General features: G+C 39.4%; 1 protein-coding gene across 1 annotated transcript in view; it reads right to left on the bottom strand.

Moving 5' to 3' along the window:
- The window catches only part of csmd2 (CUB and Sushi multiple domains 2), a 662,931-nt gene that overhangs the window by 138,812 nt on the left and 497,764 nt on the right, over positions 1-26,355 (bottom strand). The window contains exons 34-42 of the mRNA XM_034160153.1: positions 23,820-23,915; positions 22,380-22,583; positions 20,223-20,347; positions 10,940-11,036; positions 9,306-9,410; positions 9,042-9,160; positions 4,759-4,828; positions 2,435-2,551; positions 1,924-2,133 (exon numbers count right to left, since the gene is read on the bottom strand). Coding sequence (XP_034016044.1) covers positions 1,924-2,133; positions 2,435-2,551; positions 4,759-4,828; positions 9,042-9,160; positions 9,306-9,410; positions 10,940-11,036; positions 20,223-20,347; positions 22,380-22,583; positions 23,820-23,915 — 1,143 coding nt within the window. The remainder of the gene's footprint in view (positions 1-1,923; positions 2,134-2,434; positions 2,552-4,758; positions 4,829-9,041; positions 9,161-9,305; positions 9,411-10,939; positions 11,037-20,222; positions 20,348-22,379; positions 22,584-23,819; positions 23,916-26,355) is intronic.

Below are 26,355 nucleotides of genomic sequence, written 5' to 3' on the forward strand. Positions count from 1 at the left end.
TCTTCCTGCTTGTGCTCAACCTCCCACTCAATCCTCCAACTCCACTCTTCTACCACCTCCTCTTTCTCATATTCGCTACCGAGAGTTTTCCAACGGAGACAAAAAAATGCCAAGGGCAGGTTTGACTTGTGGCAGAAAAGAATGATGCAGTTGTGTGGGTAAATAGTTTTTTCCTATTTTCTGCCCCTTAGATACAAAAGCAGAGCAGGCAGTGAGCCTTGAAGAGCCAGGATATAAATAATATAAAATAAATTGATTCCTGTGGATCACAGCTTTCCTTTGCTGGAGATAACTCCAAGTTGCAAATAATGCAGAAGAGTGTGTGTGTGTGTGTGTGTGGGGGGGGGGGGGGCGCGCAAATATAATGTTTGATTTATATGCTAATGTACACCTAATTATAATCAGTAGGCAATTGGGAGATTTTGATTTGCTGTCTCGTTGGTTGAATCATGAAATACAAACTTTGCATGCTTCTTGCATTTAAACAATTGTTTTCCACTTTCAGCCATGTGCATGTGCAGTCAAGCTTTTTATTGGCACATGGTGCGGAAATCTCTGAGGTGATCAAATATTTCATATACAGACATTTATAGATTGAGGGAATTTACTAGCTTTGTTATTTGATTAGTTTGTTATTCGCCTAGTTAAGTAACATTATGGTTTTCCATGGATACACCTCTCAGTGAACCACCAACAGCAGTATATAAGTGAACAAAAAAAGTCAAAAATTATCTCTATAACTTTCACTTTTACAGTAATAAAACATATACTCAACAAAAATATAAATGCAACACTTTGGTTTTGCTCTCATTTTGTATGAGATGAACTCAAAGATCTAAAACTTTTTCCACATACACAATATCACCATTTCCCTCAAATATTGTTCACAAACCAGTCTAAATCTGTGATAGTGAGCACTTCTCCTTTGCTGAGATAATCCATCCCACCTCACAGGTGTGCCATACCAAGATGCTGATTAGACACCATGATTAGTGCACAGGTGTGCCTTAGACTGTCCACAATAAAAGGCCACTCTGAAAGGTGCAGTTTTGTTTTATTGGGGGGGGGATACCAGTCAGTATCTGGTGTGACCACCATTTGCCTCATGCAGTGCAACACATCTCCTTCGCATAGAGTTGATCAGGTTGTCAATTGTGGCCTGTGGAATGTTGGTCCGCTCCTCTTCAATGGCTGTGCGAAGTTGCGATGACGAACTGGAGTCAGGTCGAGACCCCGATGAGGATGACGAGCATGCAGATGAGCTTCCCTGAGACGGTTTCTGACAGTCTGTGCAGAAATTCTTTGGTTATGCAAACCGATTGTTTCAGCAGCTGTCCGAGTGGTTGGTCTCAGACAATCTTGGAGGTGAACATGCTGGATGTGGAGGTCCTGGGCTGGTGTGCTTACACGTAGTCTACGGTTGTGAGGCTGGTTGGATGTACTGCCAAATTCTCTGAAACACCTTTGGAGATGGCTTATGGTAGAGAAATGAACATTCAATACATGAGCAACAGCTCTGGTTGACATTCCTGCTGTCAGCATGCCAATTGCACGCTCCCTCAAATCTTGAGACATCTGTGGCATTGTGCTGTGTGATAAAACTGCACCTTTCAGAGTGGCCTTTTATTGTGGGCAGTCTAAGGCACACCTGTGCACTAATCATGGTGTCTAATCAGCATCTTGGTATGGCACACCTGTGAGGTTGGATGGATTATCTCAGCAAAGGAGATGTGCTCACTATCACAGATTTAGCCTGGTTTGTGAACAATATTTGAGGGAAATGGTGATATTGTGTACGTGGAAAAAGTTTTAGATCTTTGAGTTCATCTCATACAAAATGGGATCAAAACCAAAAGTGTTGTGCTTATATTTTTGTTGAGTGTATATGTAAATGACAGAGGTCCCTTAGTAGTTATGTCCTACCTTGGTACTCAAACCTGAAACCTGGTTTGTTTTGTGAATGGTCACTATGGAAATATATGGTTGTCTCATGGGAGCTGGTGAGTAGGGACGAAGGTATGTCATGGCCGCTGAATCGTCCAATCACTGCACTGGTCTCTAGTGGCCCATTTCGTATCTCCAGAAAGTCATGGTTGGCTTCAGTAGAGAAGTTGAGGAACTGAATATGGGCCCCTGGAAAAAAGAAACAAGAAAAAAGCATTAGTCAGCTTCTCTCAAAGGTTGTACAGTTTAGACATCCCAACACCTGTCTGACAGCCATTTTTTTTAGTCTACCCATGCTACTCTCGAGTGTGTGTGTTTTTTTTTAATGCCACACAGGCTTAGAGCAGAGCACAAATCTAGCCTTGAGGTTCGAATATTAGAATGACATTCACCTCTCTTTATAAAATAGTTGGTGTTACTTCAAAACTGAGGACTACAAGTCACATAATTAAAGGTTCTTCAATGTCAAGATGTCGCAGGAGTTGCTTACCATAACCAATGGGCAGGTAGATTCTCCAGGTGCAGTCACTATTGCTGGGATAGTTGCCAGGGAATCCAGGACTAAGAATCATGCCTTCCAGTTCTTCCCGGATTCCTCCACATTGAGCTGGCCAAAATGTGACAGAGAAAATTATTAGCATCCTCAAAGCCAAAATCTGAAAAAGGATGAGACGTTGAGAAAGGTTTGATAGGTTGGCCATCATGGTTCAAATTACAGGGGGGTACTGGGTGTGTGAGTGAGTGTGGGGAGGTGTATTATTCCCCACAAATGACAACTTGGACTCCCAAAAAGACAAAGAAAAGCAGCTTGGGGTGGGGAAGATGGCATGAAAGATGTCTTTACTTGTTACTTTAAATATATTTTCCATATTCATGCATGGAAAAATCTTGATAAAATTTCAGAAATCCCTGAAGTTGATTATACAGACGTTGAACATGATCTAATTTGCCTGTATCACTCCCATCATTGCAGTGGGTCATTTAAGTCTAGGGTCTAGTGTTGTGCAAACCAAGGGATACTGTAGTAGGTCAGTGTAGGAAATTATCTAGCATGTGTAATACACAAAGAAAATGAAGAAGAAGACCTTTTTATCACAGGTTTTAGTTCCAAATCAGAGTGTTTTATTGGAAATAATTAGACACAATTAAAAACAATATGAATTAAACAAGTACAGTACAAACCATAAACCCCATCATAACAAAAAACTTGAAATGTATATACATGATAAAAAATTTATATATATATATATATATATATATATATATATATATATATATATATATATATATATATATATATATATATATATATATAAAATAAGTAGGCTATATAAATGTCACTAACCAATTTCACAAGGAAATCACAGGGAAGAAGATTAAGACAGAAATGAGACAAAGAGCTGATGTCAGTCACACTAAATCCAAAAATTGTGTTTCTGTAAATAATTAGTTTGTGGTTACATGAAAGTTTTCAGTTATCTAGCGATCTAGAACTCCATTTCACAGCAAGAGCACTTCTTGATGGTTTTCAAGACATTTCTCGACTCATCAACTTACTTCTTCAGTTTTAAAAACTTAAGCCAGGGGTTAAAAGTTATCCTGTGCCAGCAGAAAGCACGTGAGGCAATCAGGAAACTGCTGATGCCTGTAAAAGTGATTAATCTTCCCTGAACTTCAACCAATCATGGCCTGAGATGGAACTAAGTAGGAAACAGTAGATTGTTCCTATAAATAGAACCCACTTGTCAACACAAATTCACGAGCACCAAGAGTCAACGTACATAATCAAGGAGGCACCTGTTGTAATTCCATTTAGCCTAAATGTTTGAAAAAACAAAACAAACAAAAAAAACCTGTTCAAAATCTCAAACACGTAGATGACTTGTTGTAACCTCATGCAATAATGAATGTGGTGGTATAGCTTCTGGGCATGTGTCTCAGAGAGTGAGTGAACAAAATAGGAAGAAGGGTTTTGCTCAGTTTTTGACCAAAGTTGGTGAATTGGAGTCTTTTGACAAAGTTATATGACTCTAATAAACATCAGGTAAAGTCAATATCACAGACCAGTGTATAATTTTAGCCAAATTGTTGGCACAGTGATTATATACTAGATTGGCTATTCCCAGGAAATGATTCAAGATACAAGTATGGTTGTAATTTGACACTGGTTTGTAGTCATACATCAACTTTCTATTGGTCATTTGGCCTTTGCTCTTGGATGACCTTAAAATGTCAAACCGAAGTTTGTAAATGTTTGATTCATTTTGAGCCAAGATGGAATAAACATGGTGGAATGATTGTATGTTGGTCAAGGATAAAGTGGTTCAGTTTTGGATATAATACATCCAATGTTGAGGCCTCACAGATAGATACCTTATGGTATCACCAAAGAGAGAATAAATTAGCATGATTCCCTGTCAAAAACATATTGTGGTTCCTGCACTCTCTGAGTGCCCCTTGTTGTTGTTTTTTTAGCTCGTATTTTCTCCATTTTGAGAAATTCAACAGTTAAGTTGTGCGTGGCTTTTAAAGTGTTCCGTCATGTGAAGTATGACTCCCTGTAGGAGTGGCACAATGTGCATCACCTACAGGGTGCAGTTATATGGTAAACAATTGCTTCTTTCATTCAACATAACAAGCATCACAACTCTTTACACTGGGATCTTGGTCTGAGGAAATTTGCATAATGTTTAGAATAACCAGCTGTCTCTATAACAGACCAGTTGCAAGATGACGGGGTGCCAAAAAAAGTGGAAAACATGAGAGGCAAGTGGAAGCAAACTGAGGCAAAAAGGAATGAGAATATCTGTTTACCTATACAGAGGGAAGGCGGGTAGTTCCATCGTCTTACTGTTCCGGGCATACAGGTGATATGAGAGTTCCCCTGGAAGGCAAATGCATACAAAGATGAAAAAAAAATCTCTTGTCCTATGCTGGTTATCTGGTGCACCAATTATTGGAAGCTGCTGCCTGTCTCTACATGAATTCATGTGGAAACTGATGAAATTTATCTGAAGTAAAGGTGAACAATGGATGGGGAGCATCACAAGTGTATCTGGTGATCATCCAGGATGAGAGTCAAGCTTTATTCAAAGGAGCAGACTTATTGTTGCACTGATGGAATACAGAATATAATCACTACTTTTCTCAAAGAACCCCTTGACAATTTCTTCATAAATGTTTCTGGAGGCATTGACCAAAATAGCCACATATTTCACAAATATTAGATAAACTCAGCTACAGTTTGAAAATTAAACACAGCCATAATCAAAAGGCTGTAATAATATCTATGATATTGGACTTGTTGAATTGTTGACATTGTGGCTGATACTGACTCAGTGATTGACCTTTGGGAGGAGATTCCTCTTTAACCAATATTCTGTGCAGCTACTCAGTCTATTATAACAAATATCCCTTAAGAGTTTATGATGGTGTACCAGCAATTATATACAGTGCTGATATACACAAAATGTCATTTAATGTAGTACAGCATGAAATTGACTTGAGGCAACTTTGTTGTGATTTGGTGCTATATAAATGAAATTGAATTGAAACTGACCCAAAACAACATGCCAGTCGGTGCTTAGATCTCAGCAACCATTGAGGCTACAGAACAGATTTTGCACTGACTACATTGCTGAGTGTCCCAAAGTTACTACAGTATTTGATCCTACGGACACATTTAGTGAGGTAATGTCTAGAAGTTAAAGTGATGGGCTTGAGAACAAAGGATCCTTGATTTGATTTCCTGTCAAACAGGAAAATCACTGCGGCCCCTTAGGCGGTGGTCTTATGCCACAAGTTGCTCCCAGTGTGCAGTTGAGTGCCTTGCATTGCTCACATCAGTGTATGCATATGAGGCATCATTGTAAAGTGCTTTGAGTATCTGCAATAGATGAATAAGGGCTATGGAAATGCAGTTCTTTTTTTTTTTTTTTAACAAACTCCTATTTTGACTATTGACTGAAATGAAATTCTCCCATGGGTATATCTGTGCGACCACTGATGCCAGACAGCATATTTTGAGGTTTTGTTACAAAGAACACAGAGGTGCATCTGGCGGATAGGTCTGACTGAAAATTTATAGGCCAGTGTTTGTTTTCATTTTCATAGTTCAGGGCTCATTTGTGTTCTTGGACATGACATTTCATCTACATTGTCGGAATTCATCCAGCTGTAATATGGTACAGGCATTGCCTGGGTAAGTAACGTATAATGAATTGGCATCCAATCCGGGGGAATCCCAGACACTTATCCGCTTCGCAATACAGTCTACTATATAGAGAGGTAAAGAAGAGAGTGCAGGCCAGGTGGAGAAAGGTGGCAGCAGTGATTTTTAACTGAAGAATATCAGCAAGAGTGAAGGGGAAAGTCTACAAGACAGCAGTGGGACCAGATATGTTGTACGGCTTAGAGGTGGCCACCATCTCTAAGACTAAAAAAAAGACAGGAGGCAGAGCTGGAGGTGGTAGAGCTGAATATGTTGCTATTCTCTTTGGGAGTGAGGAGGATGGACAGGATTAGGAATGAACATATCAGAGGGACAGCTCAAGTGGGACGGTTTGGAGACAAAGTCAGATGGGTAAGATTGAGATGCTTTGGACATGTGCAGATGGGGGACCTAGGGTATATAGGGAGAAGGATGCTGAGTATGGAACCACCAGGCACCAGAAGAGGGAGGCCAAAGAGGAGATTTACAGATGTGGGAGTGAGGAGGATGGACAGGATTAAGAATTAACATATCAGAGGGACAGCTCAAGTGGGACAGTTTGGAGACAAAGTCAGATGGGTACGATTGAGATGGTTTGGACATGTGCAGACAAGGGACCCGGGGTATATAGGGAGAAGGATGCTGAGTATGGAACCACCAGGCATCAAAAGAGGGAGGCCAAAGAAGAGGTTTATGGATGTGCTGAGGGAGGACATGGAGGTGGTTGGTGGGACAGAGGAAGTTACAGAGAACAGGGTGAAATGGAAACAATTGATCTGCTGTGGCGACCCCTAATTGGAGTAGCTGAAAGAAGAAGAACAAGATTTATTCATTCATTTTTTTGACTTATCTCAGTGTTGCCACAGTGGAATGGCTTACACACACTGATTTGGCACAAGTTTTATGCTGGATGTCCTTCTTGAGGCAACTCCAGATGTATAAGGACAATGGGACTTGTGTGGTCTAGAACCAAGGACTTTCCAACAGCTTTGCACTATTGTGCTCTGTTGCTGGACATGATTACAATTATTTTCAGAAATTCACAGAATTGAGACTTTGGAAAACTTCCCTTCTACTGTGGATGTATCGTTACACCTTTCTCACTTTCTCATTTAAAGCTGTCAAAGTAAAATGTCAAACCAGTTGAAAAGGATGTGACACATGAATGCACTTTCTGGAATGCAGTTTTAGCAGATAAGGATAGGTTATAGGGAAGGAACAGCCAGTTATAATGTCACCTGATGAATCCCTGAGAATGACAATGGTAGCGCTCAGGATACTGCGTCTACAGAATACAAACATTATATCTGTTTGTCCCCAAAAACCTTCTTCTGCAGTTGCACTGTGAAACCTTGGTTCATCTTGATAAGCTTAAGGAAGCCAAATGCTTACAAATAATTATCTTTAAGTAATTCATATAGTTTATGCACCCAGAATTAATGGATGTAAAATAAAATTGGTTAAATTGTGCTGCATTAATGTAATAATATGTTATTGACAAATTACAGGCCAACATAGAAAACTCAACAGAGTGGGCTGTCCATTAATCAAAGGGGGTTTCAAGCCTGACTGCTTTTGTGTGTCAAAGCGTGTTGAGTAAACCACTGAATCTTAAAATGTCCTCAACCAAGAGACACATTGCTCCCACAGGTTCTTTGTTTACTTATTTCTTGCAAAATATCTACCGCAAATCAAAAATCTACTGCAACAGAGACAAACAACACAATAACAATGAAAACTCATCCGTGATAGCAGACTGGACAGAAGCCATGTTCCTGTTGATGGTGAGTCCTTTTTAACACTGTACGTTATATTTTTACAATATAAATAGTTATTGTTGTCTTTGAAAAAAATCTGACAAGGAGCTTATTTTTCCTTTCAAGAAAGCAATGAGGAAAATAACTGGGATAAAGCATTTGTTGGTGCTTTCTCAGTGCATTTCTGTGCACTGAGCCAATGGCATTTGGTTTACTCCGATATGTTTAATTTTTTTGTGTGTCGTGGGCACATTTGTGGCAACTACACTAGTATGTGTACCTTTACATTATCATAATTAAAACATATTATTTGTTATTAGTTGATTTTACACTGATAGAGTTGACTTAGCACTGTGATAGAGTATATTTAACTCTATTTGGACTGGGGCCAAATGCTATCCCAGCAGAGTAAATTTTACTGCAACATTTACTGTGTGGGCTGCATCCTTTATTGACTGAAAAAGTTTGATCCAGAGCTGATCCAAATTACACATTTTGTGGCCATTTAAATTTGACATTGAAAACCACATTTAATGGATATTTAACATTATATTTTTCGTCAAACATGCCCCAGTCACTCTCATATTTGAAAGTGAGATGCAGACTGGCACTCACTATCACTTGACAAAGATTGATCTGGATCAGATTCAGATTATGGATTTTGTGGGCATTTGAATTTAATACTGAAAAGCCCATTTGATATACATTTTGCATTATAACTCTATCAAAAGGGAGTTAATCACTCTCATATGTGACAATGAGGTGCAAACTGGCACTCTCAATGAATAGACTGAGTGTGATCCACATCTGATTTGAATTGCGGTTTTAAGGGCTATTTGACTGTTTTAAACTTTGAAACGCCCTTTTCATCTATATTTTGTATTGTATATTAGCTTATGAAAAGCCACTTCTAACATGACTTTGAACTTGAAATTTTTTTCCAAGGTAAAAAATTGTGCAATTGGAAACTTGTGTTGGCGGAGGTTTCCACTCCGTGACTGTGGTGGTCTAGTTATTATAATTATAATAATAATGCATTCCAAAACTTGGCGGTCCTACACCTTGACACTCCATCAACTAAACATGTTTATTTTTTTTCCTTGACATTTTGATCTGAAAACAGATGTTACCTGCAGAGTATACCCAGGTTCACACTGGAACGACACCACATTATTCATCTGAAGACGCTCCCCAACTTTAATGCCATTCATCGGTACCACAGGCTCTGGACAGCTGGTCAAAGACACGGCTGAGAGGATAAAGAACATAGAGAGCAGGAAGAAGACAGGGAAAGAAAAGGCACCACTTAAATATTTATACAGAAGCACAAAAGCAGGATTCAATTTGAACACTCAACCAGTTTTAATACTGCGTGTGAGCTGATTCACACTTACTTTTGTACTCCAGCCTGAAACCAGCAGCAGACACACTAATATCAGAGAAAAAGTGGAGGTAGAGTTGGTTGGAAGTGCTGTTGAGGAGAGCAGGGACGGTGGTGCCTTGGGGAGAAGATTAATAGCGGAGTTTAGTAACGCTATCTCCTGCATGGGCAGACCATAACTAACTAAATAAGCTGCTGGCAAATAGCTGAAAAGCTTGTTCGTTTTACAATTGCCTGTTTAAGAGTATGTTTGTGCACAGAAATTGGTGCACATATGCATGATAGTTCAACTATTAAGGGAAACAGAATTGTAAAAATGTGACTTCTTCTGTTTAGCCAAGACAAAGAGCACATTTTTTGTAACTTGTGTAAAGAGCTCAAACTGAAATAGCATAAAAACACAGATTAATAATACTAATAATAAAGAATTATTAACAGAGTGTGATGTCTGTACGGGAGAAATCAGACCGAGGTGGAAGTATGGGCCAAGCATTGGCGAGGTCTGTATGAAAAACACAGAGGTACAGACCTCAGTCCATACATACCGAGCAAGCGAGGTTAATAATTGGTTTATTATATGGCTACTATATATATATACACACACACACAAAGTTACAGTATCACCCGAATATGACAGCCGCTGACGGTTTTGGACTTGTAGTCAGAGACTTGTTTGCTTCACATCCGTGAAGAACTTGCTAACAGATGGTCCAGTCGTTAGTTGGTAAGCTTTCAATCTGTGTGTTTCTCTGATGCTGTTTAGATATTTATGTAGTATGTTCATGTCTGACTTGGTTTTTCTAATCATGTTTTTAACTTTCTGGTTTTGTATTAATACGATACGCATTTTGAACTGATGGTCATGGTAAACTGGTTGGATACGGGAAAATATCGGACTGGAAATCAGCCAATCAGAGAGTAAGAAGTGTTGCAACCATATAATAATAATGTGTCTCATATTGTATATGAAAATTTAAGCACAGTGTCTTATTCTTATGACATTGTGTGCCCATGAAAAAAAAGCTAATTTTGTATTTATTGTTGAGAAATGTATCGTATTTTAGTTAGGGTTTGAATAAGAATAATTATAACATGAACTGCCAGATTTTATTTATGCATTTGCTTTTTTGTGATTGAACATTTGCAATGTTAAGTTTTGGTGATGTAATCATCATCTGCCCTCTGATGAATATGTGGGATTTATACAAATTTTTCTGTTACTTTTGGAATCTTTTACAACACATTTGTTTTTTTTTTTGTTGTTGTTTTGTTTTTTGTTTGTTTTTTGCGTGAGGTTAATATGTTTTGATGCTTTAATTAGGAAGCTAGATTTACTCATTCTATCTTAAAAAGGGCATTACTTTAATTAGGAAGCTAGATTTACTCATCCTATCTTAAAAAGGGCATTTTCAGTGAAAAAATGTTTTAACAATTTTCTGCAAAACCATGACTGGGTGTTGTAAGTCATAGCCATGAGTAACAAATAATTGAATAATGGTACTTTTGCGGAAAAAAAAAAAAAAGATCATGATTTTGGTGGTATATATAAACCTGAAAAAGCTGTTGAGAACATATTACAAAAAATTAAAATAAAATAAAATAAGAAATTCATAGGAATATATGCATAAATATTACCCATAGTAATACCTGAGAAGCTGCCAAGCATAGTGTCCGTATTGTCTCCTCCATCAAACACTTCAAGGGAGTCCCAGTTCTGTTCTGTGACAAAGCTTATTACCTGGATCTAAGGAAGTATGAGACATGACAGAGGATGGCAGATGAAGAAAATTAGTACAACTGGAGAAGGCAAAGAGGTGTGTCAGGAAAAAAAAAGAAAATGAATAATAGTAGAATAAATAATGTGCAAAAAAATTTAAAATCCAATGCCTTGATTGTTTCATGAAAGCTGAGGTAAATTTGGATGACCAACATGGTAAACCAAAATAAGTAAATAATCATCATTAAATAAATATGGTAGACCAAAAGTAAATTCTAAATACCATCTACAAAGCAAGAGCAGTGTGCCTCGTTTTGCAACAAGGTGTGCTACACATTCATCGTCTTGCTAGTGAAACGGTTTTAAATTTTTACTCTGATAACAAAATTTGACCACATTCCATCTATTTTGGCCCTACTGCATTGGCATCCTCTGCATGTGAGGCCTCATTTTAAAGTTTTATCATTAATGTACAACATTTTAAATGATACTGAAAACTGTAGAGAATTGTAGAGTTGTAAATCTGACAAGAAAATTTGACCATATTTCAATGATTTTGGCCCTACTTCATTGGCATCCTGTGCATGTGACGTCTGATTTTAACATTTTGTTGTTAACTTACAACATTTTAAATGTATTAATACTCTCCAACTTCATAGATCTTCTAAAACCTTAGGTACTGACCTGTTCTGTGCACTCTTGAGTACAGTTTTGCCAAGGTTAAGAAAAGGTTGGGCTTTTTCTCACCAGAAACTTTTTCTGTGGAATGCTTTGCAAAGTCAGATAACAGGCTAATAATGATGAGTCTTTTAAATCTAGATGAAAGATGCATGTGTTTTGTATGAAATTGGTTACTGACACTTACAGTAGTGTTCAGAATAATAGTAGTGCTATGTGACTAAAAAGATTAAACCAGGTTCTGAGTATATTTCTTATTGTTACATGGGAAACAAGGTACCAGTAGATTCAGTAGATTCTCACAAATCTAACAAGACCAAGCATTCATGATATGCACACTCTTAAGGCTATAAAATTGGGCTATTAGTAAAAAAAGTAGAAAAGGGAGTGTTCACAATAATAGTAGCATCTGCTGTTGACGCTACAAATCAAAACTATTATGTTCAAACTGCTTTTTTAGCAATCCTGTGAATCACTAAACTAGTATTTAGTTGTATAACCACAGTTTTCATGATTTCTTCACATCTGCGAGGTTTTCATTTTTGTTGGTTTGGAACTAAGATTTTGCTACTTTACTCGTGTGTGTGCGGTCATTGTCTTGTTAAACACCCATTTCAAAGCATTGTTCTCATCAGCATAAGGTAACATGACCTCTTCAAGTATTTTGACATATCCAAACTGATCCATGATACCTGGTATGTGATATATAGGCCAACACCATAGTAGGAGAAACATGCCCTATCATGATGCTTGCACCACCATGCTTCACTGTGAACTGTGGCTTGAATTCAGAGTTTGGGGGTCATCTCACAAACTGTCTACGGCCCTTGGACCCAAAAAGAACAATTTTACTCTCATCAGTACACAAAAGTATTCCTCCATTTCTCTTTAGGCCAGTTGATGTGTTCTTTGGCAAATTGTAACTCTTCGGCACGTCTTTTATTTAACAGAGGGACTTTGTGGGGGATTCTTGCAAATAAATTAGCTTCACACAGGTGTCTTCTAACTGTCACAGCACTACAGGTAACTCCAGACTGTCTTTGATCATTCTGGAGCTGATCAAAGGGTGAGCCTTTGCCATTCTGGTTATTCTTCCTATCCATTTTGATGGTTGTTTTCCGTTTTTCCTCCACGCGTCTCTGTTTTTTTTGTCCATTTTTAAAGCATTGGAGATCATTGTAGATGAACAGCCTATAATTTTTTGCACCTGTGTATAAGTTTTCCCCTCTCCAATCAACTTTTTTAATCAAACTACACTGTTCTTCTGAAAATGCCTTGAACGTCCCATTTTCCTCAGGCTTTCAAAGAGAAAAGCATGTTCAGCAGGTGCTGGCTCATCCACCTGATTCACACCTGCTTGTTCCACAAATTGATGAACTCACTGACTGAATGCCCCACACTACTATTATTGTGAACCACCCCCTTTTCTACTTTTTTTTACTAATAGCCCAATTTCATAGCCTTAAGAGTGTGATATCATGACTGCTTGGCCCTTGTTAGATTTGTGAGAATCTACTGAATCTACTGGTACCTTGTTTCCCATGTAACAATAAGAAATATACTCAAAACCTGGATTAATCTTTTTCGTCACATAGCACTACTATTATTCTGAACACTACTGTATATAGTGTCCTTATTTTATATCATATATACATTTCAAGTTTTTTGTTATGATGGCTTTATGGTTTTGTACTGTGCTTCTTTAATTCATATTCATTTTGTTTAAAAAATAAAAACATTTTTGAAATTTGGTACTAAAACCTGTGATATAATTAACGACTTCTCTATTCCACTTCATCCCTCTCTCTCTGTTCTTTCTTTGTATCATGCCCTCCATCATGTTGCTCACCCTCTACCAGCAAGCAGATGCACATTAGATTGGAGTGTCACAATCCACAAGATAACTTCAAGGAGCAAGGTGCCTTGCTGGCACATTTGCTGTGGTCCCCTAACAAAAGATCAATCTGTGATTTGCCTTGTTTCCCTTATATGTGCCAGACCCACTCCTTCCCCTTTAATTGGCTTGTATCTGATCTATAGCCATAAGACAGAGGAGGGGTTGAGGAATGAATGGAAGAGAAAGGAGAATAAACGAGTGGCAGAAAGAGTGAACAAACAACAGAGGACACATTGAATGTCAAAGAAGGATGAGTTTTAGCTCAAATAAGATAACGGCAATGGAGTAGATGGCACGGTGCCTCTTCACTGTTACAGGCAGTTTATGTGTCTGAATTAAGCCAAGGTCCAGTATTCCCATTGTCAGCATTCAAGCTAGGGGATGGACTCATCATCACTCACTCAATTTCAGCCACTCACTCCAATTAAAGGTCACAGGGAGGCTGGAGCCTATCCCAGCAGTCAGAGGGCATGAGGCATGGTAAAACCTAGATATGACACCAATTTGTCACAGGACCACATCTGGACTAACAAACACAGGCACGCATGTATGCACACCTATGGACAATTTAAAGTCTTCAGTCCACCTATGTATGTCTTGGGAAGTGGGAGGAAGGCCGGAAGTACCTGGAGGGAACCCATGTAAATACAGGGAAAACATGCAAACTCCACGATGAAACACCACAGGTGGAAATTGATCCCATGGCCTTCTAGCTGTGATGCAACAGTGCTAACCACTAAGCCACCAGGAATGCACTAATTCAACAAAAAAATGGTTTTCTAAAAATCATCATCAAATTCATTAGCTCACAGGTCTTGTAGCACTTCATGGATGAGGGGTGATTGAGATGTTTGGAGCCTGACCAACAAAATGTTGGTTTTTCAGAATGCAAATGATGGAGATCCACGCCTTACTATTTCTGGCTCAGGCTCAAAACTTCTTATCCACCCCCCATATGTGCCAATTCTATTCATTCCCATGGTACAGGGTTGCTGTATGCCCCAAGGTTGTTAAAGAAGTCAGCAGATTTGATTGGATTCAATTAACACTCTCCTGTCATCTGGAAAAGACATCTTCTTGTGTCTTTTAAAATCTAAACTTAAATCTTAAAATATGTATTCTCCATTTTCTATTCATTAATAAAGCAAGTCTAATATAGGCTGCGAGGCCCTGTGGTGCCCATATGTATCCCCAGATACCACAGCTTGAAGCAAGTAAGGGTGTGCTAAACCTGGATGGGATGCTAGTCCATTTGAGGAAGTCAAATGTTAGTTTCCCAGAGCCAGGAGGTTTCTACCCCAGTCAACGCAGGTACCATCTTACATCTGGATAGACTGGGACAATCCAGGTGTAGTATCTTGTTCAAAAACACAGATAGTAGTATGACCAGGAACTCAACCCAGATTCACATATTGACTTATCACACAGGTTACATTATAAATGTGATATGATTTATAGATGAGTTAAAATTTTTCTGTAATATGAGACATATTGAAGTTAATGTTAAACACAATGTACATTGAACTGCAGGCCAAGATCAGACTAGTCATGTTGACATCTTTCTGAACCCAGGCACCATATCATGTTTCCCTGACGTTGAAATGTTGAAAAATGTTCAATATCTTAAAATTCCATGTTTTGTCTTGACCATGTATTGGTGGTGTCTTAGTAGTTTTGTGACACTATTGTACTGAGATATGAGTATTCTTGGTGACCTCTGAGGAAAATAAATATCCACAAACCGGCAGGATACTGTCCAAAATGCATCATGAAGCACACAATCATGATTAATTATGAATATTATTTCATGAAAGTGATCACAGTAGAATAATGTGGTTGCAAGATGTATAGACCTGGTGAAAAGGTAAAATGTACTTTCACCTATGTCCCTCTGAGTTGCACAGAGGACAGCCTCCCACTTCCAATTATTGGCATTTTTAACTCTGGCGTGAATGTCCACCTGCACATACAACCCCTGGCAAAATTATGGAATCACCGGCCTCGGAGGATGTTCATTCAGTTGTTTAATTTTGTAGAAAAAAAGCAGATCACAGACATGACACAAAACTAAAGTCATTTCAAATGGCAATTTTCTGGCTTTAAGAAACACTATAAGAAATCAGGAAAAAAATAGTGGCAGTCAGTAACGGTTACTTTTTAGACCAAGCAGAGGGAAAAAATATGGAATCACTCAATTCTGAGGAAAAAATTATGGAATCACCCTGTAAATTTTCATCTCCAAAACTAACAACTGCATCAAATCAGATCTGCTCGTTAGTCTGCATCTAAAAAGGAGTGATCACACCTTGGAGAGCTGTTGCACCAAGTGGACTGACATGAATCATGGCTCCAATCATGTCAACTGAAACAAAGGAGAGGATTATCAAACTCTTAAAAGAGGGTAAATCATCACGCAATGTTGCAAAAGATGTTGGTTATTCACAGTCAGCTGTGTCTAAACTCTGGACCAAATACAAACAACATGGGAAGGTTGTTAAAGGCAAACATACTGGTTAGACCAAGGAAGACATCAAGTGTCAAGAAAGAAACTTAAGCAATATGTCTCAAAAATCGAAAATGCACAACAAAACAAATGAGGAACGAATGGGAGGAAACTGGAGTCAACGTCTGTGACTGAACTGTAAGAAACCGCCTAAAGGAAATGGGATTTACATACAGAAAAGCTAAACGAAAGCCATCTAAACAACACACACCTAAACAACAACAAGAACAAAAGGTTACAGTGGGCTAAGGAAAAGCAGTTCTGGACTGTGGATGACTGGATGAAAGTCATATTCAGTGATGAATCTCGAATCTGCATTGGGCAACGTGATGATGCTGGAACTTTTGTTTAGTGCCTTTCCAATGAGATTTATAAAGATGATTGCCTGAAGAGAACATGTAAATTTCCACAGTCATTGATGATATGGGGCTGCATGTCAGGTAAAGGCACTGGGGAGATGGCTGTCATTACATCATCAATAAATGCACAAGTTTACATTGATATTTTGGACACTTTTCTTATCCCATCAATTGAAAGGATGTTTGGGGATGATGAAATCATTTTTCAAGATGATAATGCATCTTGCCATAGAGCGAAAACTGTGAAAACATTCTTTGCAAAAAGACACATAGGGTCAATGTCATGGCCTGCAAATAGTCCGGATCTTAATCCAATTGAAAATCTTTGGTGGAAGTTGAAGAAAATGGTCCATGACAGGCTCCAACCTGAAAAGCTGATCTGGCAACAGCAATCAGAGAAGTTTGGAGCCAGATTGATGAAGAGTACTGTTTGTCACTCATTAAGTCCATGCCTCAGAGACTGCAAGCTGTTATAAAAGCCAGAGGTGGTGCAACAAAATACGAGTGATGTGTTGGAGCGTTCTTTTGTTTTTCATGATTCCATAATTTTTTCCTCAGAATTGAGTGAGTCCATATTTTTTTCCCTCTGCTTGGTCTAAAAAAGTAACCATTACTGACTCCCACAATTTTTTTTCCTGATTTCTTATAGTGTTTCTTAAAGCCAGAAAGTTGCCATTTGAAACGATTTTAGTTTTGTGTCATGTTGTGATCTGCTTTTTATCTACAAAATTAAACAACTGAATGAACATCCTCCGAGGCCGGTGATTCCATAATTTTTGCCAGGGGTTGTACTAAGTAACTGCCATCTTCTGAGGGAAAGCAGGATAGTAAATGCACCTGGGGGCAGTCTTGTGTATTTGACCTGGTTGGACAATGAGCTTAGATGGAGGAGCTAATAGCTGAGAGATGCACTGAGGTCATTAGCTGCAGTGGCTGAAGGGATAAGCTTAAAAGTTTTCCATCAGGCTTATCCACAGAGACCTTGACTGTATTCCTGGTGGAGATCCAGCACACAAATCTCAAAAATAAATACATTGCAACCACAAAAACAAATGCAAAGTGGCAGAAACACTAATGTCTTTTCCAGACTATAAGTTTTGTTTCTTTTTTGCCTGTTTGGAAGCTCCTGTGTCTTTCACTATGGTGCCAATTATATATATATATATATATATGTATATATATATATTCGAGGTCTGTCAATAAAGTATAGGTCCTTTTTATTTTTTTCAAAAACTATATGGATTTCATTCATATGTTTTTACGCCAGACATGCTTGAACCCTCGTGCGCATGCGTGAGTTTTTCCACGCCTGTCGGTGACGTCGTTCGCCTGTGAGCACTCCTTGTGGGAGGAGTCGTCCAGCCCCTCGTCAGAATTCCTTTTGTCTGAGAAGTTGCTGAGAGACTGGCGCTTTGTTTGATCAAAATTCTTTCTAAATCTGTGAGGCACATCGAAGTGGACACGGTTCGAAAAATTAAGCTGGTTTTCGGTGAAAATTTTAATGGCTGATGAGAGATTTTGAGGTGATACTGTCGCTTTAAGGACTTCCCACGGAGCAGGACGTCGCGCAGCGCTCCCAGGCGCCGTCGTCAGCCTGTTTCAAGCTGAAAACCTCCACATTTCAGGCTCTATTGATCCAGGACGTTGTGAGAGCACAGAGAAGTTTCAGAAGAAGTCGGTTTCAGCATTTTATCCGGATATTCCACTGTTAAAGGAGATTTTTTTTAATGAAAGATGTGCGGGCAGATTGCAGCGTCGGCTCGCAGCCGCTGCGACGCCCCGCCACAGGAAAAACACCTCTGTTGGAAGCCTTAAGGACAAGTTGGAACATCTCCAGCTGTTAAACAATTTCTCATATACTCACTCCACTGAAAGCCATCAAATGCCGCCTGGATTTTACAAATGGTTATCAACACGGAGGTGTTTTTCCTGTGCCGCCGCACCGCGCCGGCTGCATCCCGATGCGCGGACCCGTCCGCACGTTTTTCATTAACAAAAACTCCTTTAACAGTGGAATATCTGGATAAAATGCTGAAACCGACTTCTTCAGAAACTTCTCTGTTCTCTCACGACGTCCCGGATCAATAGAGCCTGAAATGTGGAGGGTTTCAGCTTGAAACAGGCTGACGACGGCGCCTGGGAGTGCTGCGCGACCTCCCGCTCTGTGGGAAGTCCTTAAAGCGACAGTATCACCTCAAAATCTCTCATCAGCCGTTAAAATTTTCACAGAAAACCAGCTTAATTTTTCGAACCGTGTCCACTTTGATGTGCCTCACAGGTTTAGAAAAGATTTTGATCAAACAAAGCACCAGTCTCTCAGCAACTTCTCAGAAAAAGGAATTCCGACGAGGGGCTGGACGACTCCTCCCACAAGGAGTGCTCACAGGAAAACGACGTCACCGACAGGCGTGGAAAAACTCACGCATGCGCACGAGGGTTCAAGCATGTCTGACGTAAAAACATATGAATGAAATACATATAGTTTTTGAAAAAATAAAAAGGACCTATACTTTATTGACAGCCCTCGTATATATATATATATACACACGAGGTCTGTTAGAAAATATATCCGACCTTTTTTTCAAAAACCATATGGATTTGAATCACGTGTGATTGCATCAGCCAAGCTTGAACCTTCGTGCGGATGCGTGAGTTTTTTCACGCCTGTCGGTTGCGTCATTCGCCTGTGAGCAGGCTTTGTGTGAGCAGTGGTGTACCCCTCTCGTCGGATTTTTATTGTGAATAAATGTCTGAACGATTTGGAGGTATGCTGCATCAATTTTTTCCAGAAACTGTGAGAGACCTCCAGGTGGTAACCATTCGGAAAATTCAAATGGCTTTCAGCGACGATTTTATGGGGATTACACAGATTAAGGAGTGCTCCAGCCGGTTTAAAGACCGCCCACAGCTGCTGAGAGTGCACCCCGCTCCGAGCGCCGATCGACAGGCTCAAACCCCACTGAAACAACCAGATCATTTCCAACGTGAGGCCTTTGTTGATCCGAGACGTCGTCTGACTTACTTACACTACAAGTATACCAAATTAAAGAACTGACAACATAGGAAAAAAAGTCTGACATATACATTTTTCATCTTCTAGGGGCATTTATTTAAAAGGTGCAACTTTTACTCTGGAATATACAGTAACTAACAAGTAAAAATAGGGTAAAACTATCAATATATTGTTTAAACCCCTGTTCCTGATGACCCAGTAATAAACAGATTTCCTAGTATGGAAGACAACATAGGCAAGCTCACCAATGCTGATATGAGTTATGAGAAGCTTTAAGAACTAAGATAGTGCTCATAAATATTTGATATTACAAATGTCTTTGTTCTTTATTACCACCATAGAGGAGATTATTATTGGACCACTGGCTGTCTGTGCAGCTATTATATTAGTAGGATGGCTTAAAAACTAAAATCCAGATTTCATGAAACATATATGAAAAAAAAAAATCGAAGGTACTGCCAGAGGAGTAGAACTCCCACTCCCACAAGGTGAACATATGTCTGAGTGACATAGTAGTTATCAATGGCAATAAATTAAGGATCAATATCTCAATATGATGCTGGTCGAGATATACTAAATTGTGGCCAGGTCATCTCCGTGTTGATATTCACCATCATGCACACTGGAAATTTTGGTTTATTTATTCATGTTATTATGTTAAAAAAATTTTCTGGACTCAGTATCTTCCATACTGGAAGTCTAATCCTTGCTCAACAGAGGATATAGAAGTTCTGACATCAAAGTGTGTGTTTGTTATTCAAACCTGTATTCCTGATCCTTCGGGAACAGTCATCTTCCAGACACAGTTGAGGCTATTGAGGTAGGGCTCAGGAAACCCAGGAGATAAGATTGTCCCAGTTCGCTGAGTGAGATTACCTCCACAAGGAACTGGTGAATAACAACCATGGCAGAGAGTAGTCAGAAAAAAATAATAATAAATAAATAAATAAATAAATAATAATAACAGCAGCAGCAAAACATCTTCAACTGGCAAATCCCATATTCTGGGTAAAAGCCATCTGGTATCCACTGGGACTCTGCATGGTGTAGGTTGTGCTATCAGTTTGTGTGCCAAATCTAATTTTATAGCTTCTAGGAGTCAAAATAGGATTTTGCACTGACTAATTCTGTGACATAAATAAGCAAATTGGGTAATTGTTGTCACTGGGTGTACCCATGCATCAGATTTTGTAAGTTTGGGCACAAGAACGTAGGACTATAGACCCCTCTCTTGACAATCTATGGTGCACAATATGGCACATAATAATGGCAAATAATTCAAGTGCATCAAGGGCACAACCAACTTCACTTTGCTTGTTGAGGGTGCAGTGCACAAAGGGGATGGATTAATTTGCTAAAGTAGTCATTGGCATGCTTTGGGTGCAACATCAAACAAAAGCGTCATCTGCCACCCCCATTTAGTAGCTGGACTCTTGCTGGAACATGGTGTATTGTAATTTACAAAGCAGGTTCAAGTAACAGCAGCCACCGGAGCTCCCCGTGGTGAAGAAGTGAAGCAGTAAAGTGACATTTTCTTTTTTTTTTTTTTTATGAATGCTTATTTTTGTTTCACTTAATGGTTGTGTTCAATTAAGTTTTTGCCTTGTAAAAGATAAATTGTTGTGTGGGCCACCGAAGAGGAGGTACTGCTGGCCCACACCACCAGAGGGCGCCCTGTCTGGAGTGCGGGCTCCAGGCACCAGAGGGCGCTGTCGCCTCACAGGAGCAGCCAGGGTGACAGCTGTCACCCATCACCTGAGACGAGACAGCTGATATCAATCAACAGGGAGGTATATCAGCAGGACGGCATCTCCACCTCATTGCCGAGATATCGCTTTACCAAGGAGGTAACGTATCTAGCCGATTATATCAACCTTAATTACCTTTTGCCTTTATACAGAGAGAGAGGAGAGCAGCAGGAAACAGTATTTGGATAAGTACTCACACTCCTGCACTTTAGTGTTTTCCTGACAAGAGGTGGAGGTGGTGTTCCACCCTGTGTGTTGCTGGGTGCAGCCGCACCCACACCTGACTGTTTCTGTTCCTTGCCAGCAGTACCGGATCCGACGAGCGGAGGCAGTGGCCACCTGGGGTTCGGGACTTGGCGGCTCCAGTATCCCCGGGGTTCAGTGGCAGAGGAAATCGGGTGGTTCCGGTTCGACTCGGACAGACGTCTCCTATCGTCGAGCCTGCCCACACGACACCTTTGGAATTCGGTTACTGCTGTATTTGTAATCTGTTGTGTTTGTTGTGTGAATTCACAACAGTAAAACTTTGTGATTTGACTTTCTCCATTGTCCGTTCATTTGCGCCCCCTGTTGTGGGTCCGTGTTCCTACACTTTCCCAACATAAATTGGATGACTAATTCATTGAATAGTTATTTGAAGTTCAATGAAAAATGTTGAGCCAGCTATTCCTCCTTTTTTGGTGAAAGCTCATGAGGTTCAAGCCCTGCTTCACAAAGAAGAAAGCAGTATACCCTATAGGAACTGAAACCTAAATGGAGCTTGGTGGACAGGGGCAATGTGGAAGAAATGTCTTGTCCAAGGACATGCACTTGATTTGTTAATTTTCTTTCATTTTAACTTTTTTCTTTTCTGCAGTAGTTGGTGCAAAGCACATAGGGTTCATGTTTACCTGAAAGTATTATTATTATGCTTTCAGAGTGGACTATATCAGCTTGGCCATACAAGCTTTGTCGCACATGCAAATTTGCAGAATTCAAGAGGCTTTAGAATCTTTAAAAAACATTCCCCAGCTTGTTGGTTACATCTGCTCCAGTTGTATATCATGTGCATGATATACACAACTGGCAAATCCACATCTGTGCCAGAATAAATAGATGGCGAAAGAAACAAAGAAAGAAAGAAAGAAAAGGAAAATGTACCGCATATGTTCACTGTCTGGAATATGTTTTACCTATACAGCTGGGTATGGAGGTGTTCCATTGTGCCAGGGCATTGGGAACTGTCAAACATTCAATGACACCAGATCCCTCTAGTACATAACCTGGACTGCAGTCAAACCGGATCACTGCACCAACAGCAAAGTTGTTCCCCATACGACGACCATTGCGGGGTTCAGGAACGGAGCTGCACTGTGTGGCACTGGTCCGTGGCACAGCTATGACAAATAAGTAAATAAATATACAAAGTTTTTTTTTTTTTTTTTTTTTAACTTCACAAAATCATTTGCATTTAATTTTCCATAGAGTCACAGGTTATGACTAGTGGTCACTTCAGAGGATCCTTGGGTACTCCTGGAATGATGCTGCATCAAAGGGACAGTTACCTAGGAAGACTCAGATGAGGAGTATCACTTGCACTGTGAAATCACATCAGTTCTAAAATTAGGGCCATGTGTCACATTTCTCTAGGCACATCTACCACCGATTAAGATGTCAATATAAATGATGCTTTGACTATCTCATAGCATGAGAGATGGAAATTTCTGGGTTCACTTCACTTCTGAGAGCTCTGCTGCCTTTGGGTTCTGATTATTTATTTATTTATTTTATTTATTTTTTTTTTTGCATAATGCAGTCAGTACCTCTGTTTGTTACAGAGATGTGTGTGAAGTGTTGGCATTGGTAGATGGGAGATTGAGAAGTTTTGTGTCTAACCTAGAAAAAAAAAAAAGTTTGGCTTGGATTTCCATCTTTTGCATTCTGAGAATGAGGCATGTGGTTCCTCAAAATGCAAAAGAAGGAGAACCATGCCAAACCTTTTTCCTGGGTATGGCTCAAAATTTCTCAATCACCCCTTGTATATGCTCTCGGTGCCATATCCAGTTGCTTTATCATTGGGTTGCGGATAAATATTGCATCACACCTCTGGGCTTACTTCTGGTAAATTGGTGAGCTACCAAAATGGTGCACCTCACAAACAACAGGGTGGAGTGAACACATTACTTAGAATAATGGTATTACAGAAACAGTCAAACAATTGTTGCAGGAATTGTTTCTCGAATCTAATTTAAAATGGGAGGTCACCCTGTTCATTGCCTTGATTTCTTCATATTATAAACAATACAAAAAAGGTAAAAAAAAAAATAAAATAAAATAAATATATATATATATATATATATATATATATATATATATATATATATATATATATATATATATATATATGACTTTGTCAAACTGCCTCCATAGGTGCCGTTATTTTAGGTGACTCAAAAGAAAAATGCATTATAAAAGGGGCAATTCACTCACAGGGAAGCACAAGACTGTAGTTTTTTTTTTTTTTTTTTTTTTTACACAGAGTAAATCCTCTAGGAATCATTCACCGGATTACCTATTATGGGAGAGAACTCTATGGGAGTGTGCGCGTACGTGTGTACATGTGAGACACTTACCCTGGTAAACAAGGTGGAATCCTCTCGAGCTGGACTGACCTTTGGATGTGAAGCGGATCAGAATTTGGTTGGAGGTTGCTAGTGGCAATGATTCACCTAGAAAGGTTAAAGACACGGTTTGTGATGGCTTTAACAAAGTGCTGTCTTTAGCCGATGTGTTTAATGACACATAAGGGGAGATGATGGTCTGGTTAAGCGTTGGGCTTCAGACCAGAGGATCCTCTGTTGAAATCCCAGCCTGACTGGAAAATCACTAAGGGCCCTTGGGCAAGGTCCTTAATGCCCTAGTTGCTAAGGGGGTGTAGTGGGCACCTTGCATGGCAGCAGACTGACATCAGGGTGAATGTGAGTCATTGATGTGTAAAGCGCTTTGAGCGTCTGATATATATATATATATATACGAGGTCTGTCCGTAAAGTATAGGTCCTTTTATTTTTTCAAAAACTATATGGATTTCATTCATATGTTTTTACGTCAGACATGCTTGAACCCTCTTGCGCATGCGTGAGTTTTTCAAAAGCCAACTGGATTTTACAAATGGTTATCAACACGGAGGTGTTTTTCCTGTGCCGCCGCGCACGTCTTTCATTAAAAAAATCTCCTTTAACAGTGGAATATCCGGATAAAATGCTGAAACCGACTTCTTCTGAAACTTCTCTGTTCTCTCACGACGTCCTGGATCAATAGAGCCTGAAATGTGGAGGTTTTAAGCTTGAAACAGGCTGAAGACGCTGCCTGAGAGCGCTGCACGACGTCTCGCACTGTGAAAAGTCCTTAAAGTGACAGAATCACCTCAAAATCTCTCATCAGCTGTTAAAATTTTCACTGAAGACCAGCTTAATTTTTCGAACCATGTCCACTTCGATGTGTCTCACAGGTTTAGAAAAAATTTTGATCAAACAAAGCGCCAGTCTCTCAGCAACTTCTCAGACAAAGGAATTCCGACGAGGGGCTGGACGACTCCTCCCACAAGGAGTGCTCACAGGCGAATGACGTCACCGACAGGCATGGAAAAACTCACGCATGCGCACGAGGGTGCAAGCATGTCTGACGTAAAAACATATGAATGAAATCCATATAGTTTTTGAAAAAAATAAAAAGGACCTATACTTTACGGACAGCCCTCGTATATATATATATATATATATATATATATATATATATATATATATATATATATATAGTCCTTTTACATAAGAATGCACGTGACTGAATTTCATGTTAACATATTTTCCTGTCTACATCAACATCATTTTGGAATCAATGTCTGTAACTAATGGATATGTGCATTCCTACTAAATTTTAGCAAAATGAGGTCATCATGATGAAATATAACTCTTGATATTAGAGTTGCGGTCATGTAAGGACTGCATGTCTGGTTTAAATAGACTTTAGCAACTTGTCTTTCATTCCTTCGGAAATAACGTATTCCTTTGCATTCTTGAGGCTGGACTATCGTAATTTTTACCTTTAAAACTGACAAATCTAGCGTAGTGATGCTGGGTCTTGTTTTCACTTCCATTTGTATGTCTGTATACATACAAGATACATACAAGATATCCCAAAAACATCTGGATCCTTCAAACTTGGTGGGCAATATTATATTGACGGGTATTACGTTAGATTTTGAAGAAGTGTAGTTTAAGCTTAAATGTCAAGGTCAAGGAAAACATGGTCGATAAAACATCTTTTGTTGTATAGCTCAATAACAAAGACACCTAAATTGCTTAAATGAGCATCTGACTGTTGTCACACTGCCCTTGCACATACCCTACACTACACACACCTCTCTGCCATTTCAGGTGCCCTTATACAATACCACATCTCTTCTCCTGGCACCCTATCATAAGCTTTCTCTAAATCCACAAACACACAATGAAATTCCTTCTGGCCTTCTCTATACTTCTCTATCAATACTCTCAGAGCAAACATTGCATCTGTGGTGCTCTTTCTAATGGTAAAGCAAAATATGGTAAAAAAAAGAATCATTTTGTTTGTATAGGTCAGCAATTAAGAAGCGTAGATAAATGATCTAAAACAGTGCTGTCCAAAGTATTCCAGAAAGGCCCAAGAGGATGCTGGTTTTCTTTGCAGTCACCGACTCCAGCAGGTGGTTTCACTGATGAACTCATCCCATCTGCTCAAAGTGATGTTAATCACTCCCCATTCAGGAATATCGGAAAAAAAAACAAACAAACTCTGCTTTCTTATTACTGGACAAGCATCAATGAACTATGGAAAGTACTTTAACTCCAACCCTTACCTGAGTTTTTCTACGTCTTTTTTCTTTTATTATTTTACATCATTTTTAATTGTCCCCTGACCTGACAAAGAAGATGGGAGTCATGAAGATACCCTCTGACATCTGTTGTGGGACACAACTGCTTGTGGACTGATGTAGAACATGATACAAAGTATTGGCATCTCTCCCTCTCCCTCCATCCTTCTTTCAGTGTGCTGGCTCCCTGCAGTGGATCTCATTACTCTGTCTGCTTGCTGTCACACTGCAGTGGGCGGTAGAGGTTCTTAACCCCAG

Source organism: Thalassophryne amazonica, chromosome 20, assembly GCF_902500255.1.
Source record: "Thalassophryne amazonica chromosome 20, fThaAma1.1, whole genome shotgun sequence".
NCBI lineage: Eukaryota > Metazoa > Chordata > Actinopteri > Batrachoidiformes > Batrachoididae > Thalassophryne > Thalassophryne amazonica.